The sequence below is a fragment of the Alosa alosa genome, chromosome 11 (assembly GCF_017589495.1).
Source record: "Alosa alosa isolate M-15738 ecotype Scorff River chromosome 11, AALO_Geno_1.1, whole genome shotgun sequence".
NCBI lineage: Eukaryota > Metazoa > Chordata > Actinopteri > Clupeiformes > Clupeidae > Alosa > Alosa alosa.
Genome location: NC_063199.1, coordinates 5,200,075 through 5,219,533, shown reverse-complemented (window position 1 = coordinate 5,219,533; position 19,459 = coordinate 5,200,075). Strand labels below are relative to the sequence as shown.

At 41.5% G+C, this 19,459-nt stretch overlaps 1 protein-coding gene across 1 annotated transcript; it reads right to left on the bottom strand.

Moving 5' to 3' along the window:
- Positions 1-10,149: 10,149 nt before the first annotated feature.
- Positions 10,150-17,039, bottom strand: LOC125304047 (arrestin domain-containing protein 4-like). Its single transcript, XM_048258106.1, is given in 10 exon segments — positions 10,150-11,200; positions 11,324-11,376; positions 11,379-11,477; positions 13,780-13,942; positions 14,237-14,493; positions 14,716-14,818; positions 15,486-15,633; positions 15,908-15,977; positions 16,234-16,522; positions 16,827-17,039. Coding segments are annotated over 9 exon segments (1,206 nt in total). The 5' UTR covers positions 16,514-16,522; positions 16,827-17,039; the 3' UTR covers positions 10,150-11,167.
- Between the last annotated feature and the right edge of the window lie 2,420 nt (positions 17,040-19,459).

Here is a 19,459-nt window from a genome sequence, read left to right as displayed (position 1 = left end):
AAAGAGGGTGTTAAAAATACCCGAGCTTCATGTTATATTACTAGCTCTGGGATCCCAGTGAAATCTGTATTCATGGGTCCAGCCCCAAGCAATCACTGCATATCGCTTGCATTAACTCAAAAATATTTATTCTTCATAATATCAATCCCGGGAGTGCTCGGGGAGAGGGAGAAATAATAAATTAGAGGGAAATCTTGTTACCGGGGATAAAGTTGGGTTTGGGGAGGGGATCATGCATGTTGTTGCAGGGTAATGGAGGCAGAGTTGGTCAGGAGGTATTTTTAGAAATCAATTTGTTGGACATAGCATGCAAAACTAACTTTAAAAAAGAGAATGCTGGGTCTGAATGAAATGAGTTTATGTGTACAGTCTGACATTTAATTCCAGATTAGATTTCACGAGTAGCCTATACCCCTGCATGAGTGGCATGAAACAATGGTCCAGCATAGCAACCTCTTACGAGAAGAACTTATCTTTTTGCTTGTGTGTTGTGTCTTTAGATCAAAAGAAAGTACTGTAACTGCATGTACCCAACTACTGATGTAATTATGGTCTAATAGGTCCATGAACCCTCACAGACTAGTATGCTCTAGAGGGGCTCCCTTCCCCATAAGAGAATGTGGTGTTGTGTGGTTGTGTGAAGGTGTGTGAGTTGTAGTGTGTGTGAGAGCAGGCCCCCTCTTGCACCAAGGCAGCGGTATGCATGTGTGTGTGTGTGTGTGTGAGAGAGAGAGAGAGAGTGAGTGTGTGTGAGTGAGTGTGTGTGTGTGTGTGCGTGTGCAGGTGTGTGTGTGTGTGTGTGTGTGTGTGTGTGTGTGTGTGTGTGTGTGTGTGATTGAAGCCCCTGCCACTGAGCGTGACACGAGCGTTTCCTCTCAGGCCTCCCATTATGGGCCGGGTTTCGGGGTGCACAGCCTAATCCCTCTTCATCAGAGCTGTGTGGCCGGCAGTCACAGAGACGTGACTGTCAATTAATCACCCCAACATCACAGCAGCACCGCACAGTGCTCACACGGCACATCAGCAGGACCAGGCCTGGGCCCCCCACACCACACACTGCACTGCTTTTTATCACATACACACTGGCAGCACACTCTCTAATGCATGCTTACTGTCACAAACACATACACTTACCCAATAGCTGGCACTGGTAGTAATGTTAGCATCAACACTGTACCGGTACATAACAACGAGTCGACTAGTCGCCAACTATTATCAACTTGTCAACTAGTAAAAATCAATAGTTATGAAACCCTGTAACATTATGCACAGTCACACACACACACACACACACACACACACACACACACACACACACATATTATTAGCATATTATTATTATTATTATTATTATTATTATTACTGTTACTGTTACTGTTATTATGCTAAGAGACTCTTTGTTTTAACTTGTTCATGCATGAGCTTGAGAAGAAATGATATGCAGTGCTCCCCATGAGAGCAGCTGTGCAGTGTGCATGAAGAATCAGAGCAGCCTCTGAGCTCATTTACTCGCTGTCACCATCTGGGTTACGCTAGGCTCCAGCTTAGCTGCTCCCTCAGTCAACCATTGTCTCATTAGAAAACCTCCTGAATTTTAGATGAAGCAATTCTGAGAAAGCCCTCTCTCTCAGACACACTTTCTCATTCTCTCTCTCTCTCTCTCTCTCTCTCTCTGAAGTAATGTGGATAAAACATGGGTTCGCTCACCCAACTTTTCATTAAAATGTAGGTAGGTGTCCTGTTAAAAAAGATAACTATCAACCCAAATGCTTTGCTCTCTTTTGAAGACAGGCACTATACTTCTTACACACCTACCTATATAATATTCCATGTCAATTTTAAGTATTTGAAGCCCTGTGGCTCTGGGTGGCCCAGAACATGGGGGTTGTGGAGTTCTTAAATGAATAAGAATCTCCAAATGAGTTTGCTGACCTCTTAAACTCCATGAAATTAATATAAGCAGACATCCGGCATGCTGCGGGCTATAGCAAAGCTGAGGAAGATCACTTAAGCTCTCAGAGTTTCCTAAAACTTTTATAAGCTGACTTCCAAGACACATTGTTGCTGCATATTGATGGTGGCAGGGAGTGCCAGGGAGGCAAATAAACCTTTGCTGACTTCACTTAACCCTGCAAATAGCAAGCATGTTACACCGGCCTCGGTTTCCTGCACGGGAAGGCATGAGAAAGCAAACTCCTAAAATATTTCCTGTCCTTGATTGAGTTAGACGGTCATACCACTAAGCTTTGCCCTGGCAGGCATGATGCAGAAGAGTCGTGTTGGCTGGTAGAGCGGCCTGATTGCTGCCAAATGCATGAATGTAATTGGTCCATTTGTTATCTACCAAAAAACAAAGCCCTATCCTCTCCCTCCACTGTGAGTCAAGGGTATCATGAGCATCCAGTGTTTGTTCAGTCTTAGCTGGTTAGTGGCCCCCATGGTCTGCTGCTAAGCTGGTGCTCAATGCCGACAGGCTTTTCAGATCACACTTGGGAGAAGGCAAAACAAATTACACAAATGTAAATAAAAATATAGCCTCTCGTATTCTTTTTTTTGTTGTTATCCCTTCTCTCCACTCGTGTGTCCGATTTTCTGCAGGAGACAAAGGCCCCTGACTGTGAGGGCCAGTCAGTGTGGATCAGAGTGTGAGACCTCTGCCTCGCTCGCTAGCTGCAGGCGCTGCGCTGATGGTTGGCATCCAAGACTCGCTTCCCTCGCTGCTGTGCCTCACCCTCTCCTCTCAGCACCTCACACAGCCACTGGCACTGGACGCTGCTCTGGATGGAAATAAAAAAGACTCACAGAGGCACTTCATTATCACTCAGCACAGTGTCTGCAAACTGGAGGGAAAAGCATAGATTTACACTGGTTGACCGACTACCAACTGACTGTGTACCTCTGTGTTATTTTACATAATACAGTTGATTATCTGTTACATTTACAATTCAGATTTTAAAAAAATACAAGGGAACGCAATGTAGATTAATTTAAGTTTTAAGAATTTAACAATTTAAGTTGTGTGTAAAAGAGTGTGAGTCTGTAGAGGGTTGACTGTTGAGTCTGTTGGCTACATATTTGGGGAAAAGGGGGTTGTGGGGGTGTGGCTTAAAGCTGAAATCCATAAAACTAACGACTGAACAGTTCCTTATCCTCATGAATCTCAAAGCTGTGAACGCATTCAATGGGTGGGGTCCCATTCCAGGGGCTTTTTAGGCAACTGGTGCGATATTAAAATATGAGGAAGCCTGAGGAAATCTGGAGCAGGAAATTAAAGCATGAAAGAAAGCACTGGCAGATGCTGCTGGTCTTTACCGGAGGTCAGCCATTACCGGTGAGTCAGTGGTCCCAGGTTAAGCTTCCCTGTGAGAGGGTGTTTCCCAGGCAAAAAAAAGAAGCTTGGCAGGGTTGATAAAAAGGTGCACACCACAAAGGCATTTAATGAGGATGAAAATGTGTTCTCCCACAAGGATGAACCCACTCTAATGAGTTCCCCTCCCCAATCCAGCCAAGAGATTTACCACCATAATCCTGACAAGGTATGACTTTGAGGAGGTGGAGGTGGTGTATGCGGCAGTAGCGAAAAAGGATTAAATCAAACATTTGGGTCTTTAAACTTTTCCAAACATGCACAATTGTTGGAAGCATTCCAGGTATAAAGGTTCATTAAAGTATACAAAAATGAAATGAAAATATGAAAAGCAAGCACTGTATTGTGGAACATTGCTTTAACATTTACAGTACATCCATATATGTTTATTGTGGATCTTAAGGGCCAGTAGATGGACTTGTCTCAATCAATCAATACTGAACAGGCCCAATCACATCTTTCCCAAAATATGCGTAATAAGATTTGCTTTCTGCCACCTATTGTCTAGTGTGAGTTATAAGATCTATAATAATTCAATAACAAAACACTAATACCGGTAATAATTTATAGATAGATAGATAGATAGATAGATAGATAGATATACTTTAATTATCCCACAGGGAAATTCAGTTGTTTAAGCAGCCTTAAGAACATACAGCAAGCACACATATAGTCCACATACTGTACATAAAAAATTACTTTCACCCACAAGACATAGCATGTGGTAGCTGTCAAAGTACCATACACATCCAAGTACCAAAGTGTAACTGCCTAATAAGACATAAATCCAGACAATTACCTCCATATTAGATATACAGTAAAAGATTAAAAGATAAGTCGTCTCTCTCTACTCAAAGGAGAGTCGTTGTACAGTGCTATTGCTGTGGGTAAGAAAGTTTTCTTATATCTGTCCTTAATGCAACTGAGTTGGCAAAACCGCCAACTAAAAACACTTTTTTGTTTTGACAGTGTACAGAGTAGGGGATGTGATGCACTGTCCATGATGTGTAACAATTTCTGCAACATCCTCCTTTCCACCACCAACTCTAGAGGCTCTAGAGTAGTCCCCAGCACAGAGTCTGCTTTCCTAATCAGCTTGTTCAGTCTGTCTAATTTAAGTGATGTTATGTTGATGTGGTTATTAGTGTTTCCTTTAAGCAAATGTGGCATCTAGCATCACTTGAAGCTTGGAGACTGCAAAACAACGTGACCGCACACACATGTGCTCAGTGCACACACAGACACACACACACACACACACACACACACACTTCCATCCATTCAATTCCTCTGAATATCGTTTTCGGGTGATGGCCCTCACTAACTAAGTGAATCATGGGCCCTTTCCTCTTGCCTCTCCACACGTGTAAGTGCACACATACACCCTGCTTTTCCCACTTCCTGCTATTCACACTTTATCGAGACCATCCAGCCAGCTTGGGATGTTAGCGAGACACTTGGTTGCGTTTACATGAAGAGCCTTCAGCAAAGCTGGGCCCGCTGAGGATGATGGGATATGGCACATTGAGCACATAATGAGTGGCGAGGCTGAATGTTGTCCTTAAGCGGGACATTTTGAATTGGAAAAGGGGTTATGGGGGGCGTTCTGTGTTACTGATGTCGCTTGTCTCCCTGTGTTTAACAACGCCTAGCTGTCAGGACAGGAAAAAGGATGGTATGAGAACCAGTGGGCTTTGGTTGGTGGAGGTGCCATACCCATGGTCATATTAAGTCCCCACTGGAGCAGAAAGGCGCTGTCACACTCTGGTGAGCTTTCCATGAATAAAATGTGCCATCGGTGAGGCCCCACTCTTAGCATGTTTTCACCCGCAGCACAGATCTGAGGGCTCCATATGAGTCAGTGGATTGCGGGCGATGTTCACATTCCAAGGGCTATGCCCCCATATACAGTACCACACATATGTGTCATCTTTACCCAGAATTCACCTCATTACGACAACAAAAGCGTAAACTTGTGTGGGAGAGAGAAAGAGAAGTCACCGCTGGGTCAGCAGATGTACTGCATGTGTTTTGTTTCCCACTGTGCATTTCTCAGTGAACAGCTGACGAGCGGACAAAAAAAAAAACAATGTTATCATTTGTTTCCCAAGCGTGTTCCAAGCCCCTCCACGCCAGTGATTTCAACTGATTTGATATTTTGTGGCTGTCTGTGGACTGTAATGGAATATGTTGGTCTCTTTTTCTCTGTGTGTGTGTGTGTGTGTGTCTGTGTGTGTGTCTTCCTCACCCTATCTTTAGGTCTATTTCTTCTCTGTTTTGTTGTTTTTTTTACCCTTGAGTACATTTTGGGAGATAACAGCTGGTCCTGAAACAGCCACGTGTTAAATAATTCACTATTGTAATAAATATTGCACTTCACTGCTACTGAAGTAAAGTACATATGGGAGTGGTTGGGGAGAAACATCTCACTCAGTATTTCAAAAAATCAAGTTAGAATAATTGTTATTCAGCTGGCTTATGTTCTGGAATCTTAATTTACTTTCCTTACTCAAACCCTTTGTACATTACAAGATATTCAATATAGTCATGTGGGGAGATAAACTGGATGGATCAAACAGAAAGTAGGAACCTTAGAATCCAGAAGGATGTGTAGTTACGTTACGTAGCTTATATTTGGTGCTTTGATAGCACTTAGATACAACCTTCTAAATATATAATTGATCATAATCATCATATTTTCATTAAGGAACTCAAATATTTGTGTCAATAAGAATTGATAAGTTATATTGTAGAGAGAGACCAGCCTCTATAGCTAGTCTCTATAATACATACATGAGACAATACGAGACATGTCATACATCTGCAAACAGTCAACAGATCAACTATGCTGACCTGCCTGTTATATCTCATAGCCTAAATACGGTATCAGAGATGTACTCAAAAAGTCACTACTGAACTTGTCAAGTCGTACAAACTAACCACCGAATCTATTGAGAGCCACAGAATGTGGGCATAAAGCAACCCAGTACAGTTCTATTACCTTACAGTACAAAAAACGTAATTTCAATCTCATGAAAAACTCTCATATAATACAGAGAATGAAGTCTCTGACATTGTCATTGCATGCCCAGAATTCGTGATAATGTTTCAGGCGATACATGTGGCAACTTTTGAGCAATTTTACAGGAAACCTGCCTATGATGATTGCCCACTATCACCCACTATGTGGGTGAGCAAGTAACCATGTGGTTGAGTGAATTGGTTGGTATGAGAGTGTATTGTGTGTATCAAGGCAAGGGCATAGATTTGCATATGAACTATAGGGTCATGTCTATACCAATATTTCGGGATGACACAATTATCACTACCAATATTTTAGCAAACTCATTCGTACTATTTCGATTGTGAAGTCGTATTCTTTTGAACATGTCCTCAAAAGTGTACATCTTCAGGACAACCGGTTTATGTCCCTACCAAAGCTGGGACCAAGCCTACACAGTGGTGTGTTTGAGCAACCTACATGCAGAAGTGTAGAAGTCCGGCTTTAGAAAGTAAAAGTCCTGCCACATTTTGGTTCCAACAATTCACTTAATAAACTGATTCTAGTCAGCACAATTTTTAAGCCAGGTAGATCAGCTAATCAGTGAAATCGCATGTGTTAAGCACACAGGTAGAACCAAGACATGGCAAGACCTTTGCTTTCTGAAGCCAGACTTTTACATCTCTGCACATTACTCATCTAGCACTGGATCATCTTCCTGAATCTCAATATTGTGATCACAACAAGTCTGGGCAAATTACTAAGTCATCACCAGTCAGGTGGTGTTCATTGTTTTGCAGTTTTACAATGTCATCACATCACCGAAAGTATTGGTTTTACCAAAAACATTTGGTCGTATTTTTATTAAATTAGCAAAATATCCAACTGGTTACACTTTACACTTAATAGTGACATGATACTGTCATGAAGGTGTCGTAAACATTATAAACAAGTCAAAAACGTTTATGACATAAAGCTTCTGTCACTCGCTTCTGTCAAGTGTCATTCGATTTTTGTCATGACAAGTTAGGGTTAGGGTTAGCGTCATTCGGTTTTTGTCATGACAAGTTAGGGTTAGGGTTAGGTTTAGGATTAGGATTAGTGTCAGGGGTTATGACAGCGTCATGTCACTCTTATGTAGATACCTTCAAGTAAACCAAATGTTACCAAATATTTTGATACAACATATGCAGCCATTCTCTTCAACCCAATAAAATACAAATGACAAAATACTATTTTGTATTTGAAATACGTATTTTAAATACATATATCATAAATACTGCCCATCCCTGGCGACAAGAAACCGCAGGTCCTAAATTTTGCAGCCCAGCTCTACAATAACTCTTTCCAGATAGTGTATTATGTTGTGTATGTTGTGTATGTGTAGCAATCAAAATGCCAAAGCAGTTAAGTTTCCACAAATGTTGAAAAAATACACTGCAGAATTAAATCATATTGACTAAGCCATCTATGGTAGTAGGTCTAGTTTCTACTGCCAGCTAACCACAGCCATATCAATACATCCATGATGAGGCAGCATATGACATGTTTCTTATTTCTGTAAGTCAACTGCTAGAACATGGGATCGATTCGTAATGAGCACACATGCACAGATTTAAATGTATATATACCCACTGAGTTACGTTTGCTCAAATGAGATGTGTACACACAGACACAAACTCTGGTAGACATGCTGGGGTAGGCCAAGCAGTATCCTGAAAAAAAAGACAAATCCACGTGGGGTGACCGCTAACTTTCAGCTTAGTAAACAGAGATACAGTATAGCGAGTTTTTCCATGACCACTGCCAAATTCTCAAGCCTGGATAGAAACCAGAAGTGCTTGCAGATAAACAGATGAGGGCAGGGCTGGGAATTAGCTCTGCATCAATTCATCACTGACTTCAATATACACAGACACATAGCTAAACTGACCTTCACCGACACTCTCAAGGTCTCAGCTGATAAGTGAACTGAAAAACACGAAATACAAAAGACTGTGTTGGCGTTATTCATGGGTTTTCAATGGTTGCAAAAAATGGTGTTTCTTCAGGTGAACTAGTGTGTCATTGCGCTTTAACTACTTTAGCTTCACAAAGGCATGCCGACTGGCAGACCACTTGGGACAAGCTGAGGTGTGATGTGCAAGGTCATCGAGAGCAAGTGTTGAAAAGACATAGCTGTTCTAATGGCTTTAACCTTGAAATATCCCTCAGGTAAAATATGAGCAATTAAACACACACAGGTTTCCTTCAGAAAGACAGTAAAGTGAAGGAAAGAATAGAGGCAAAGTAATGATATCACTCAGGGGAATATTGGGACACATTCATTAGCCTCAAGAAATCCGGTCTCTTGCCTTGGTCTTCTGACATTAGCAGACATTTAACTATAACGGTGTTACCACACTATAACTGTGACAGACATGTACAATGACTGGCTTGTTGACGCTCAATAAGTTTCGAAGAGTTACCTGGGCTCAAGGCCAACTGGGTTACTATTCATGGTGTCAGTAGTGGGATGACGCCATGAAGCTCATTATTTTAAAAAGTATGCAGGAGGACTTCATCCAAGTGGACAACTGGAACCCGATGTGAGGGACACCGCTGACGGGTGGAATGGCACGTCCATGGGGCTCCCTATGATGCACGAGGCATGCTCTGGGGGAGTGCCTAGGCCACATGTCCTCAGCAGCAGGACCTCACTGCTCTCAGCCAAGTTGTACTGACAGAGACACATCAGCATACGTAATACATAAATTATGCACCCTAACCCTAACTTGTCATGACAAAAACTGAATGACACTAACCCTAACCCTAACTTGTGAATGACACTTGACAGAAGCGAGTGACAGAAGCGTTATGTCATAAATGTTTATGACTTGTTTATAATGTTTACGCCACCTTCATGACAGTGTCATGTCACTATAAAGTGTAACTTGGTGGTTTTGGTAAAACCAATACTCGGTGATGTGATGACATTGTAAAACTGTAAAACAATGAACATTACCTGACTGGTGCTGACTTAGTAATTTGCCCAGACATGTTGTGATCACAATACAGCCCTTTCTATTTAATATCCAGCTAGTCTAACTGTTATGCCCAGTAAAGGAAGTTGTTTGTGATGGATCAGCTAACAGGTGATAGCCTGGCCATGCCCACATAGATCTTATTTCATGTGGCGAATGAGTTTGGTTTAAATCAGGCTACACAGGTGAGGCTTTGGTGGCCTGCCAGTCTAGTGTCTGGGAGCATTGCAGGATGATTTACATGGTTGTTTACCAGCTTCCTTACACTTCTGTACCCCCCTTTTACCAAGAGGCAGCTGACCGCTGCTGTCAAAAATACTGCCTGGATCAGCACCAGTGGGCTCACCTCCAGCAGGGCTCTGAGAAGAGAGGGTCGGAAGTGGACAGTTCAGTCACAATGGAACTTTTGAATCTGGATCTGCCTCTACATTGTTGATCTTATTCATTTTAGTTGTCAGAATCTTTCAAGTTTCATCTGTTTGTCTCTGAATTTTGGAATTTGGGTTCTAGTAGCAAGAGAATTTGCAAGGCAGTATTTTAAACAAAGCAAAATGTTGGTAGGAGTGTGTACGCATTATGACACAGGTCCCTAATTTGAGTGCAATTTAAAATATTTAGTACTCAGGAAAACATATACATGTTCCTTACATTTGTATTAATACAAATAAACTAAGAATGTCTTTTCTCATTTAGTACTCATATATGACCACACACACAGACACACAAACACAAATTTGTAGCAATTACTTAATCGCGTGGACAGGGAAAAGGCTGTTTATTTTTCACATACAAAAAAAGGTCAAAGTACAAAGGATGAAACCCATTGGGTTCGCAATGACAAATGAATGAACATCAATGTGCCATTCTGCTACAGTACATTTCAACAGTAAACATTAGTGTTGTCTGCTTTAGGCTTTGTTTCCTTTCGGCTCACATATCTAACACAGTTTCTCACACAGACCTAGATATTCCAGTTTCTATCTCAAACAAAACATCTGATATTTAACACTGTCCTTTTGTGATTAGTTACAAAGACAAACCGAGCCTCTGAAACAGGCAAGAAACACTTGAGTTTCCCCTCCAAAAAATATAATCTCCTCACAGTTTTGTATGTAGTGGAATGGCGTATGTAGTGAAAAACGGCTGTCTGCAGTCTGACATTGTCCAGTGTTGAATCAGTGTCCATGATGTATAACTGATACATTCCCTGCACCAGTCCAGTCAAAGTGTGCTCAACTTCAGACCTGCATTATTTGGCACTTAAAGGATTCAAGAGTTTCTGTTCTGCAAGGCGTGTTTTAGATGTGCACATTGGTACTGTCCGATTAGAATTAAGGCACTGTTGACAAAAGCTCACAATAACAAAAGAAAATACAACACATATTCACGCATTTGGGAGATAAAGGCACAGTGCACTCCACATGAAACACTTCCCTTTTTTGGTCTTTAAAATTAAGTAAACAATACTCACTGCCAGGTTCATATGAAAATCTCACCTCTCAAAGTTAAGTCCAGAACACTTGAAGTGTACTGTTGTGTGTTGTGTTAAAGTGCTTCAGTTGATTTAGTTGTGTGATTTCTGTGTAATTCCCACTGCTGTTATACATCAACAGTATGTGAAATTATAATTAAGACCCCCAGTACAGTGATTGTGTACAGTGCCCCAAAACCACTTGGTCACCATATCTCTGTGACCTTACTCAGGGTTCACAAACTCTTACTGGAAGGCACAATGTTAATCTTGACTAAAAAGTGGCCCATTCATCAGATGCTCAGTCAAACTTCGCCTTGTGATGGGTGTGGATCCAACTGAGAGAGGAACATAGGAGTGGGGGGAAAGAGAGAGAAAGTTAACTCAGCAGTGACTCAATGTACACTCCGGTGAGGGATCAATACATTTAAAGCCTTTGAAGACATAGCAAGGTGACTGACCTCAGAGTAAAGAGGAGGGGGCTGGAATCGGAACTCCTGGATGTAGGCAAAGCTGGCCCCCCCAGTTGCCTCTCCAGCTCCTCGGACTGCTGGGAAGAGGGGCTGTGCTGGTCAAACTCAGCCTCTGTCACTATGTCTGCATAGTTTGGTGGGGCTGGACGGTGTGGGGAAAAAGAGAATGGTGAGGTTAGAAAAAGATAAGAGTAAGATAAACAAAATAAAGGTTATCCAGTAATGGCCCACTACAAATACCACATGCACTCATAATAACACTCAAAACACATCTCGTCTCAGTGAACCTGAAATTCTTTTTTGCCACCCCAGATATGTCCAGATAACCCAATCTCTCTCTCCTGCCCCTTTTTCTCTACTAATAGGCTACGACGTGATTGCCACTGGACAATCAATGTGCCACCACATTGCAAATCATATGTAGTATGGAAGCTACAATGTGTCTGTAGAAATCTTTAAGCATGACTTCATCTATTTAACTCTGGCTTGCTTCAAGGGAACAAAGAGTAGGTTACTGTCTGACAAGTTTCTCCAAAGGCTTTACACATCTTAAAGACCGTTCACACCAGTAAACGATAACTATAACCATAACTATAACCATAATGATAAAAGCGTCACACTGGCCAACGATAAACAAAGTCTCTCCTTGTGTGAATGTGATGGCTAAAATGTGATGTGTTCTGATTGCTTTGTATCGTTCCTAAAATCGCTCTGAAATGATAAAAATCGCCAATGATATCGTTCCTCATGACGTTATCGTTATAGTTTATGTGTGAACAATATTTTTTTATAGTTATTGTTCTTGGTGTGAACGGCCCTTTATTCTGGCTAGTGGCTACAGACACCTCACATAGTTGTGTCTTTCAACCTCAAGGAGTAATCTCTAACCTGGGCTAAGGAGTTGCCTTTCTGGAATAACTTAAAAGCCCAATCACTGACCTGACAGATAAGATATATAAGACTTTGGAGAAATGTGACCAGGCATGGCAAAACCAGGCTCAAGTCGCAGAGACGCAAGTCGCGAAAAACGACTTTGACGTTTTTTTTTTCAAAATTAGTGATTTTCGTTTTTTTTGCAGAATGTGCAAGTTGAAGTCCTAAAGAAGCAATTCCATGTTTCAGATAACAGCATTGGTTGCTTTAAAAGTGTATATTTGTCTTTGAAAATGGTTAAGTTTCAGGAAGTAAACCAGCGTTTGAATTGGGCGTGACTATTAGTGCTCTTTTGCTCTGTCGGCCAATCAGCTGTATGCTAGAAGTAACCTCATGGCTACTTACTGAACCAGCATGCTGTTTGTTTACAATTGGAATGAAGATGGACAAAGCACAGCGGATTGCAGATGAGCTAAATCTGATGATTAAGGCGACTGCATTACATTGGAGAACATCCCTAATCTAGAGCTGACCTTAGCCGAAGATAATTACAACAAGGAAGAATCTCTCTGTCTGGCAGCAGAGGAGCTAGATCGTAAGATATCAGATGCTATTTCCACAGTTACATTTGACGGGGATAAAGTTTGTGTGTTAGAAACTTTATCCATTGCTACTAGCTAACGTAGGCCTACTGTCGTTAGCTATTGGCACCATAGGCTACTAGCCAAAACCCATTACAGATAGTTTCGGTGGGCAATTAATTTGAATAATGCGAGAATGTCTTGTTTTGACTGACGGCAGAATGCCTTGCATCGTGTGTGCATTCAAGTTTTGGTTTGGTTTTGGTTTCACAGGGTTTGCAAACGTGACCTCATGTTTGTTTAGTTCGCGTTTTAGACTATTTTATCCATTGCTAAACCTGCTAAATCCATTGCCAACCTGGTGCCTTGCACTGGGTGTTAATTCAAAATAACATGGTTTGCAAACATGCTCTCATGTTTGTTTTAGACTACTTTATCCATTGCTACTAGCTGGTTCTGTAACCCATTACAGATAGTTTTGATGGGTCATTAGCATCATATGATGCACTGCAGGCTCAGATCAGTGACCATGACAGGGGGGAGGGTTGATCTTAATGTCATGTAAATGAGGACCATTGTGTTCCCCTCCCATGGATTGAGGGAGAAAGTAGTCAAATTGAAAAGCCTGATTTCTCAGGTTGTAGCTTTGAGATGGCTTTAAAATGGCTACAACTTATTCAAATATGATCAGATCTCCATGAGTGAGACATCATTGGATAGCTTTGAAACTACACTTTCAGAATCTGTGAATAACTCAAAATGTCTCTGGGGAGACATGTGCCTGGTTTTCCCATGCCTGGTCACAAATTAGTCACAATGACTGTTTAGACTGCAAATACTGACCTAACCCTGATTAAAATGCAGTCTTTGAGTAACCATCACATACACAGGCCTACAGGTACTATATACTTATGTCTGTTACATAAAACAGTACATACACATAAGCATGCAGGTTAAAGTGTGTGTGTGTGTGTGCGTTCGTGTCCTCACCTTCAGGCAGGTCTGGCAGAGCGAGTGTGAGCCAGCTCATGTCCGCACTGAACTGGCTGCCGACGCTGGAACTGCGGCTGCCAATGCCATAGTAGGGGATGGTGCCAACCACCACAGGCAGCTCTACTTCCAGTTTCCTGGCCCCCGGGATCTGGATGATTACCTTAGCAAAAGAGAGATAACGCAACTGGGTAACGTAATCCTCCAACTATCAAATAAGACCTTCCACCTTAAGGCAAAAATATTTAGACAATTTTGACAAAACTACTGGAGTTCCACTGTTAAATCTATAATTACAGCTGTCATTTTGGAGAACTAGTGAGACTTGTTGTGAAACCTCTCTTGCTAGGGAGTATTCATGAAAAACCCAAAAGTGACACAGCTCTTGGAATTATGCACATTTAGCACTCTGCAGGGCAAGAGGCTCTTTGAGCGTACAAGATAAGGGTTGACTTACTGCGAGGGAGTACTCCACTCTGATGATGGAGGAGTTTAGGATGGAGGGCGAGACTGGTGGGATTTTCAGTGGTTTTCCGTTCCAGGTTTCGGAGCTACCAGAGGCCAGGTGGTTTCCTCTCACACTTGCCATCGCCTGTCTGCAGCTTCGGGACTTCCCTCCAGACAGGTAGGTCTGTGTCTGGTAGATGACCGCCTTTGGCACAATCAGACGAGATGAGCAGTTCTCAATCTCAGCATATATTGGGATGGACTCTCCTGTAAACAGACAAGAATGAGACAAGATTGAGACAAGAAATGTACATACCGTGTTCTGGTTAGGGAAGAATTCATGGAAAATTTTATTTTGTTGTGGAAAGTTCAACATACTAGATGAGTCATGTTTTACTACAATGATTAATGTCTTCACAATGGGTGCTATGTTTCACCACTAAATGTTGCGCAACAAATCTATGTTACATTCATGGTGGTTACACTTACCGTTGCAGTAACCCTTCCGCTCAATGTCCACTCTTAGTGAAATAGGCCCAGACGTGAAAATCCAAGCGCCAATCATTTTTTCACCATTTTTAGAAACAGGACACTGCAAGGGATAAAGCAGGAGTACAAGGTCATAAACACCATGGGCAAGCACTTTTATCAACAACACTTTCAGTAAGGCCTCTTTCTCAGAATCTATATTTTCTATCACACACAAAAACCTTGAATGCAAGCATGTTTGCAGACATTGTTCTTCTAAGCAACTAACACCTTGATATTTATTCAGTATACATCACAGTATAATTTGTTTGGTCTTAGTTCAGTTAAGTATCACCAAGCTCTAGCTCCTCTTATTCTGACTGACCATTTCTAAAGCTTTGTTGAATTGATTATCTCAATTTCTAAGTGAATATCTGTAAAGGAAGTGCTCAAAAGGCCTTAGGCCTGCCACAATGGTGGTTGGTTTGGTGGTTGCTGACTAGAGTAACACACATAGAGATATGCTGTTTCTGTGCTGTAAATAAGGCCTTGCCAACAGTCCAATGAATTACACCATCAATTTAAATAAAATCTACAAATTGTATCAAGCATCTCTACCATACTCATGTGACAACATGTTAGGTTAGTTTATGGCTCAGTTTGAGACACTTTTTCTTGCTTCTCTTTTGTGGAGCTTTGGTGTTTATTGGATTAGAATTGCGGATTGAACCTTTCTGTACTCATTCTGGCAAACTCAACACAGCAGCCATAGAAACTTCCCTATCTCTCACCAGTAGATGTGGGGAATTCACATCAACATGAGCAACGACTGGGAAATCTCTGCTGACAGTCGTGTTGTGATGTGTAGGCCTCTGCAGCACAGCAGTCATCCAGTACCTTACACTTCCATACTTCCCAGAGAAAGAGGACAGCAGGGGTCTGCAGGGACACAGAGGAAACATGAGTGGCCTTCACACAACAGTACAAGGCAGAGGGTGAGAGGATGGTCAAATAAGTTTGGGCACAGGGGGAAAATAACCTGACTGCACATGAATGAATGCACATGACCATGCAACCACCCACCCACCCACCCACACACACACACACACACACAACCAAAACAACTCTTCTCAGATTCCAAACAATCATTTACTTCATGTCACTCACAAAGTATTTATATAAGAGGTTGCTATGCTACCCTACCCATACTCACCTTGTTGGCAACTCAAACTGAAAGGGAAACGCATGGCGCCCTGCAGAGAGACAGATCCATTCTTCTGACCCTGCTTAAACAAAAAGACCCTTCGTCAGTAATTCATTCATCAGAAATCATGTATGACACAGACATCAAACAAAATGTGTTGAGACGACTGACTTGCTACCACTGTTGATGGTAGTATCTGTAAATCATTAACAATCAAAGTACATAGGTCGTTCTTTCCGCATGTGACATTGATAATGCATTTATGATGGGTTCAACTGATGAACACTTCTGACATGAGAATGTGTGACAGTAGCCTGCAAACCTACAAAACTTACCTGTCGGTTCACAAATGATCTGGGCAATAGAGAGACACTCAATCTCCTCCTTGACATTATGTGATAGAGGTGTCCTTGCAGATGATAGCAATGATTTTCGTTGAGGTCCCTCATTCCAGCAAACTTGGGCGAGTCCACTGACTTCTAGCTTGATGCCTTTGATGTTTGTCACTTCAGACACCTCGACCAAAACATGTCCAGACACAGTTTCTCCTGCACAGTACACACTCCTCGGTTCATTAGTCAAAACAATATGCAGTGTCTTCACTTGGTCTTGCATGATGAAACCCTAGGTGGAAAGAAAGGAAACAACATCACATCAGAATAACATTGTTTCACACAAATCTAGCAGTCACGACCACTGTAACAGTGGGTGAGGTGTATCTTTGACAGGTAAACAGCAATCATTGCTACTGCTACACGACCTTAACTAGTCAATAACGTGGCCAATACACTGACTAAAAAGTAGGACATCAACACGATCTGGATCATCTTGTTTTCAATACATGTCAAGAGGTACATTACTTATACCATATTACCTCTTGTGCAAAGAAATAATAAAGGGCTATAACAATCTATTCATAACAGCTTACCTTGACTCGTGGATAATAGGACTGTCTAGTATTTCATAAGGAAGTGGAACAGATACAAGATGCCAACGGTGCTAATTGTACAAATCAACCATGAACATGCACACAGACTTTCGTGGAGTTACTAGGCACATTTCACACATTCTGGAACGTTGTGCTACATGCTTTCCTCCCAGCCACAGTGGAACAAACAGGAAGTACCATAACCACACCCACAAAATGTACGATGAAATAATGATTGGTCTATGGCTCTAGAGTCGACCCCAAGCGTTGTACAATGAAGGAGAGCTGTAACGCCATTGCGCAAAAAGCTGTGGATCTCCGTGACGACACGAGCACATGCCCAAACGATGTGGTTTTCCAACCTGCGTGATACAAGCAATCCCTCCAATAAGGGACGCGGGTTTGCACGTGGACATCTCTGTGATTGGCCAATATGAGACACATGACTACTGATATGTTGTCCTACTCCACGTGGACAGCTGATGCACAAAGACTAGGCTGTCAAGCGCTGTACTAAGTTTCCATGGAGATAAGGATGGACAAAGCCGGAGGCTAAGGGACGGTCTTGGTGAGCTAAGGTGTGTTGTACCTTAGATGTGTATTATTGGCATAGGCCTATGCAACATGTAGCCTACATAATAGTTATCTATACATTGTTTACCACATAAATCAGATATGAAATTATTGTATTAAATAATAATAAATAGTTGGCTATGCTGAAACCTTTTGCCTTTAATGTGAAAACTAGGTAGTCTAGTTTATTTTGGAGATAATATTCTTAATGCCTAATTATGCAGAAAAATGATATCACCTCTGAATTCCAGAAAAGAGGGCATGAGTCAATAAGAATGTGTTTTACTCTTTATCACCACCTAATGGTTTAAATGTATACTATGCACTAATGAAATTAGTTCATGTGTTTTCCCTAATGTAGGTTGATTGCCTCTGTGAAATAAATTAGGATTTTTTAAATACATTTTAGATAAAATATATATTTACAAAAATGTATTATTATATAAATAATAGGATTTTTTCTTCTCTGTCACATACAATATAAAATGTCTGTAGCCTGATTATTTGTAGCCTATTTGACGAACAAACCACTGGGAGTAGCTCATTAGATCATATACACTATGTGTATTTGTTTTGCATGGAAACATCCTCCAATGTGACATGCGCTAGAGGGCAGTTCTTGGTATTCTTCTGAGGTCAATCCCCAGAACTCAGACGAATAAAGCTTAAACAGTGCACTGAAAGGTAGTGGACCTAAATAAACCCCCATACATTGGGGAAAGAGAGTGGCATTGAAAAAGTGTGATGTGGTGCATGGTATGATGAGATTATTCGGCATGAACGAGAAAAGCGAGGTCAGAATCAGGTCGCTGTGTGCAATAATCTCAGTTACAGGCACCATCAGTATGGGAAATGTGAGGGTTTTCAGCTTACCTAGTGTGAGTGTGTGTGTGTGTGTGTGTGTGTGTTTGCATGTGTGTGTGCATTAGTGCAACAGACAGAGTGTGTGGCGAGAGAGAGAAAGAGAGAGAGAGAGAGAGAGAGAGAGAGAGAGAGAGAGAAAGAGAGAGAGAGAGAGTAGAGAGAGAGAGAGAGAGAGAGAGAGAGAGAGAGAGAGAGAGTACGAGAGAGATAGAGAGAGAGAGAGTGCTTTAAACTCCCCTGTGGGCTAATAGATTCGAGATGACATGCTCTCCGCTTCCGTGCTGAATGTTCACTGAACTTTCTGGCACAGAGGCTGCCTCTAAAGTGGGTTCAACCAGAGGTTAATATAAACAAACAGTAGAAAATGGAGAGTCAGGGATTATTAAATGTTGGGATGACTGACAAATCCCTCATTGCCATTAGCCTTTGCCCCCCACCTATAACCCCCCTTTCCCCCCAAAATACCGTACCCTGTATTCACTGTATTTTGTTCAGAACACGTATCAAAGTTGAAAGTTTGTGGCACCGGGGGCAGAAATGTGTGCGATTGTGACTCAGACATAACACTATTGCACTTAGATGTTTTTTTTTTTTTTCTTTCAGGGGGGTGGGGGTGTTCACACAGTTTGTCATGAAATATGTGTTGACAAACTGAAAGGTGTTTTGCAGTATTAAGGGCTCATCTGGCGTTCATCTAAAACAAGCAATACAAACTGGTATGCTGAAGAAATCCATTTTAGCATATGTTTTTTGTGACACAGTAGCTACAACTAATAAACATAAATATGACGGAAAAAATTATATAACACATTGATATAAATTGTGTTGTATTTACTGCTTTTTGAGCAGGGTGACACTGGACCTCATAAAATCACATCTACAGTACATTGGTCCTAAATAATCTCTGATTAATTTATTCAGTTAAAGTCTTAAAATCTGTTGGATAATTTAGCACAGATGCAGACACAAGTAACCTTAAAGATTAACACATATTTAACATTGAACAAAGCCGGATAAATAACAACCAAAATGTATAGCTCCAACCTTATAATAGAACAGCCCACCCCAAACATTAGCTTTCTGGAAATGTTCTTTTTGTTGCCCTCTAGTGGGTTAAACTATTCACTACAGTTTTTTGTCCAAAGCGCCACATGATATCCACTCAAGTGTGGGTAAACATATTTGGATGTCTCCTT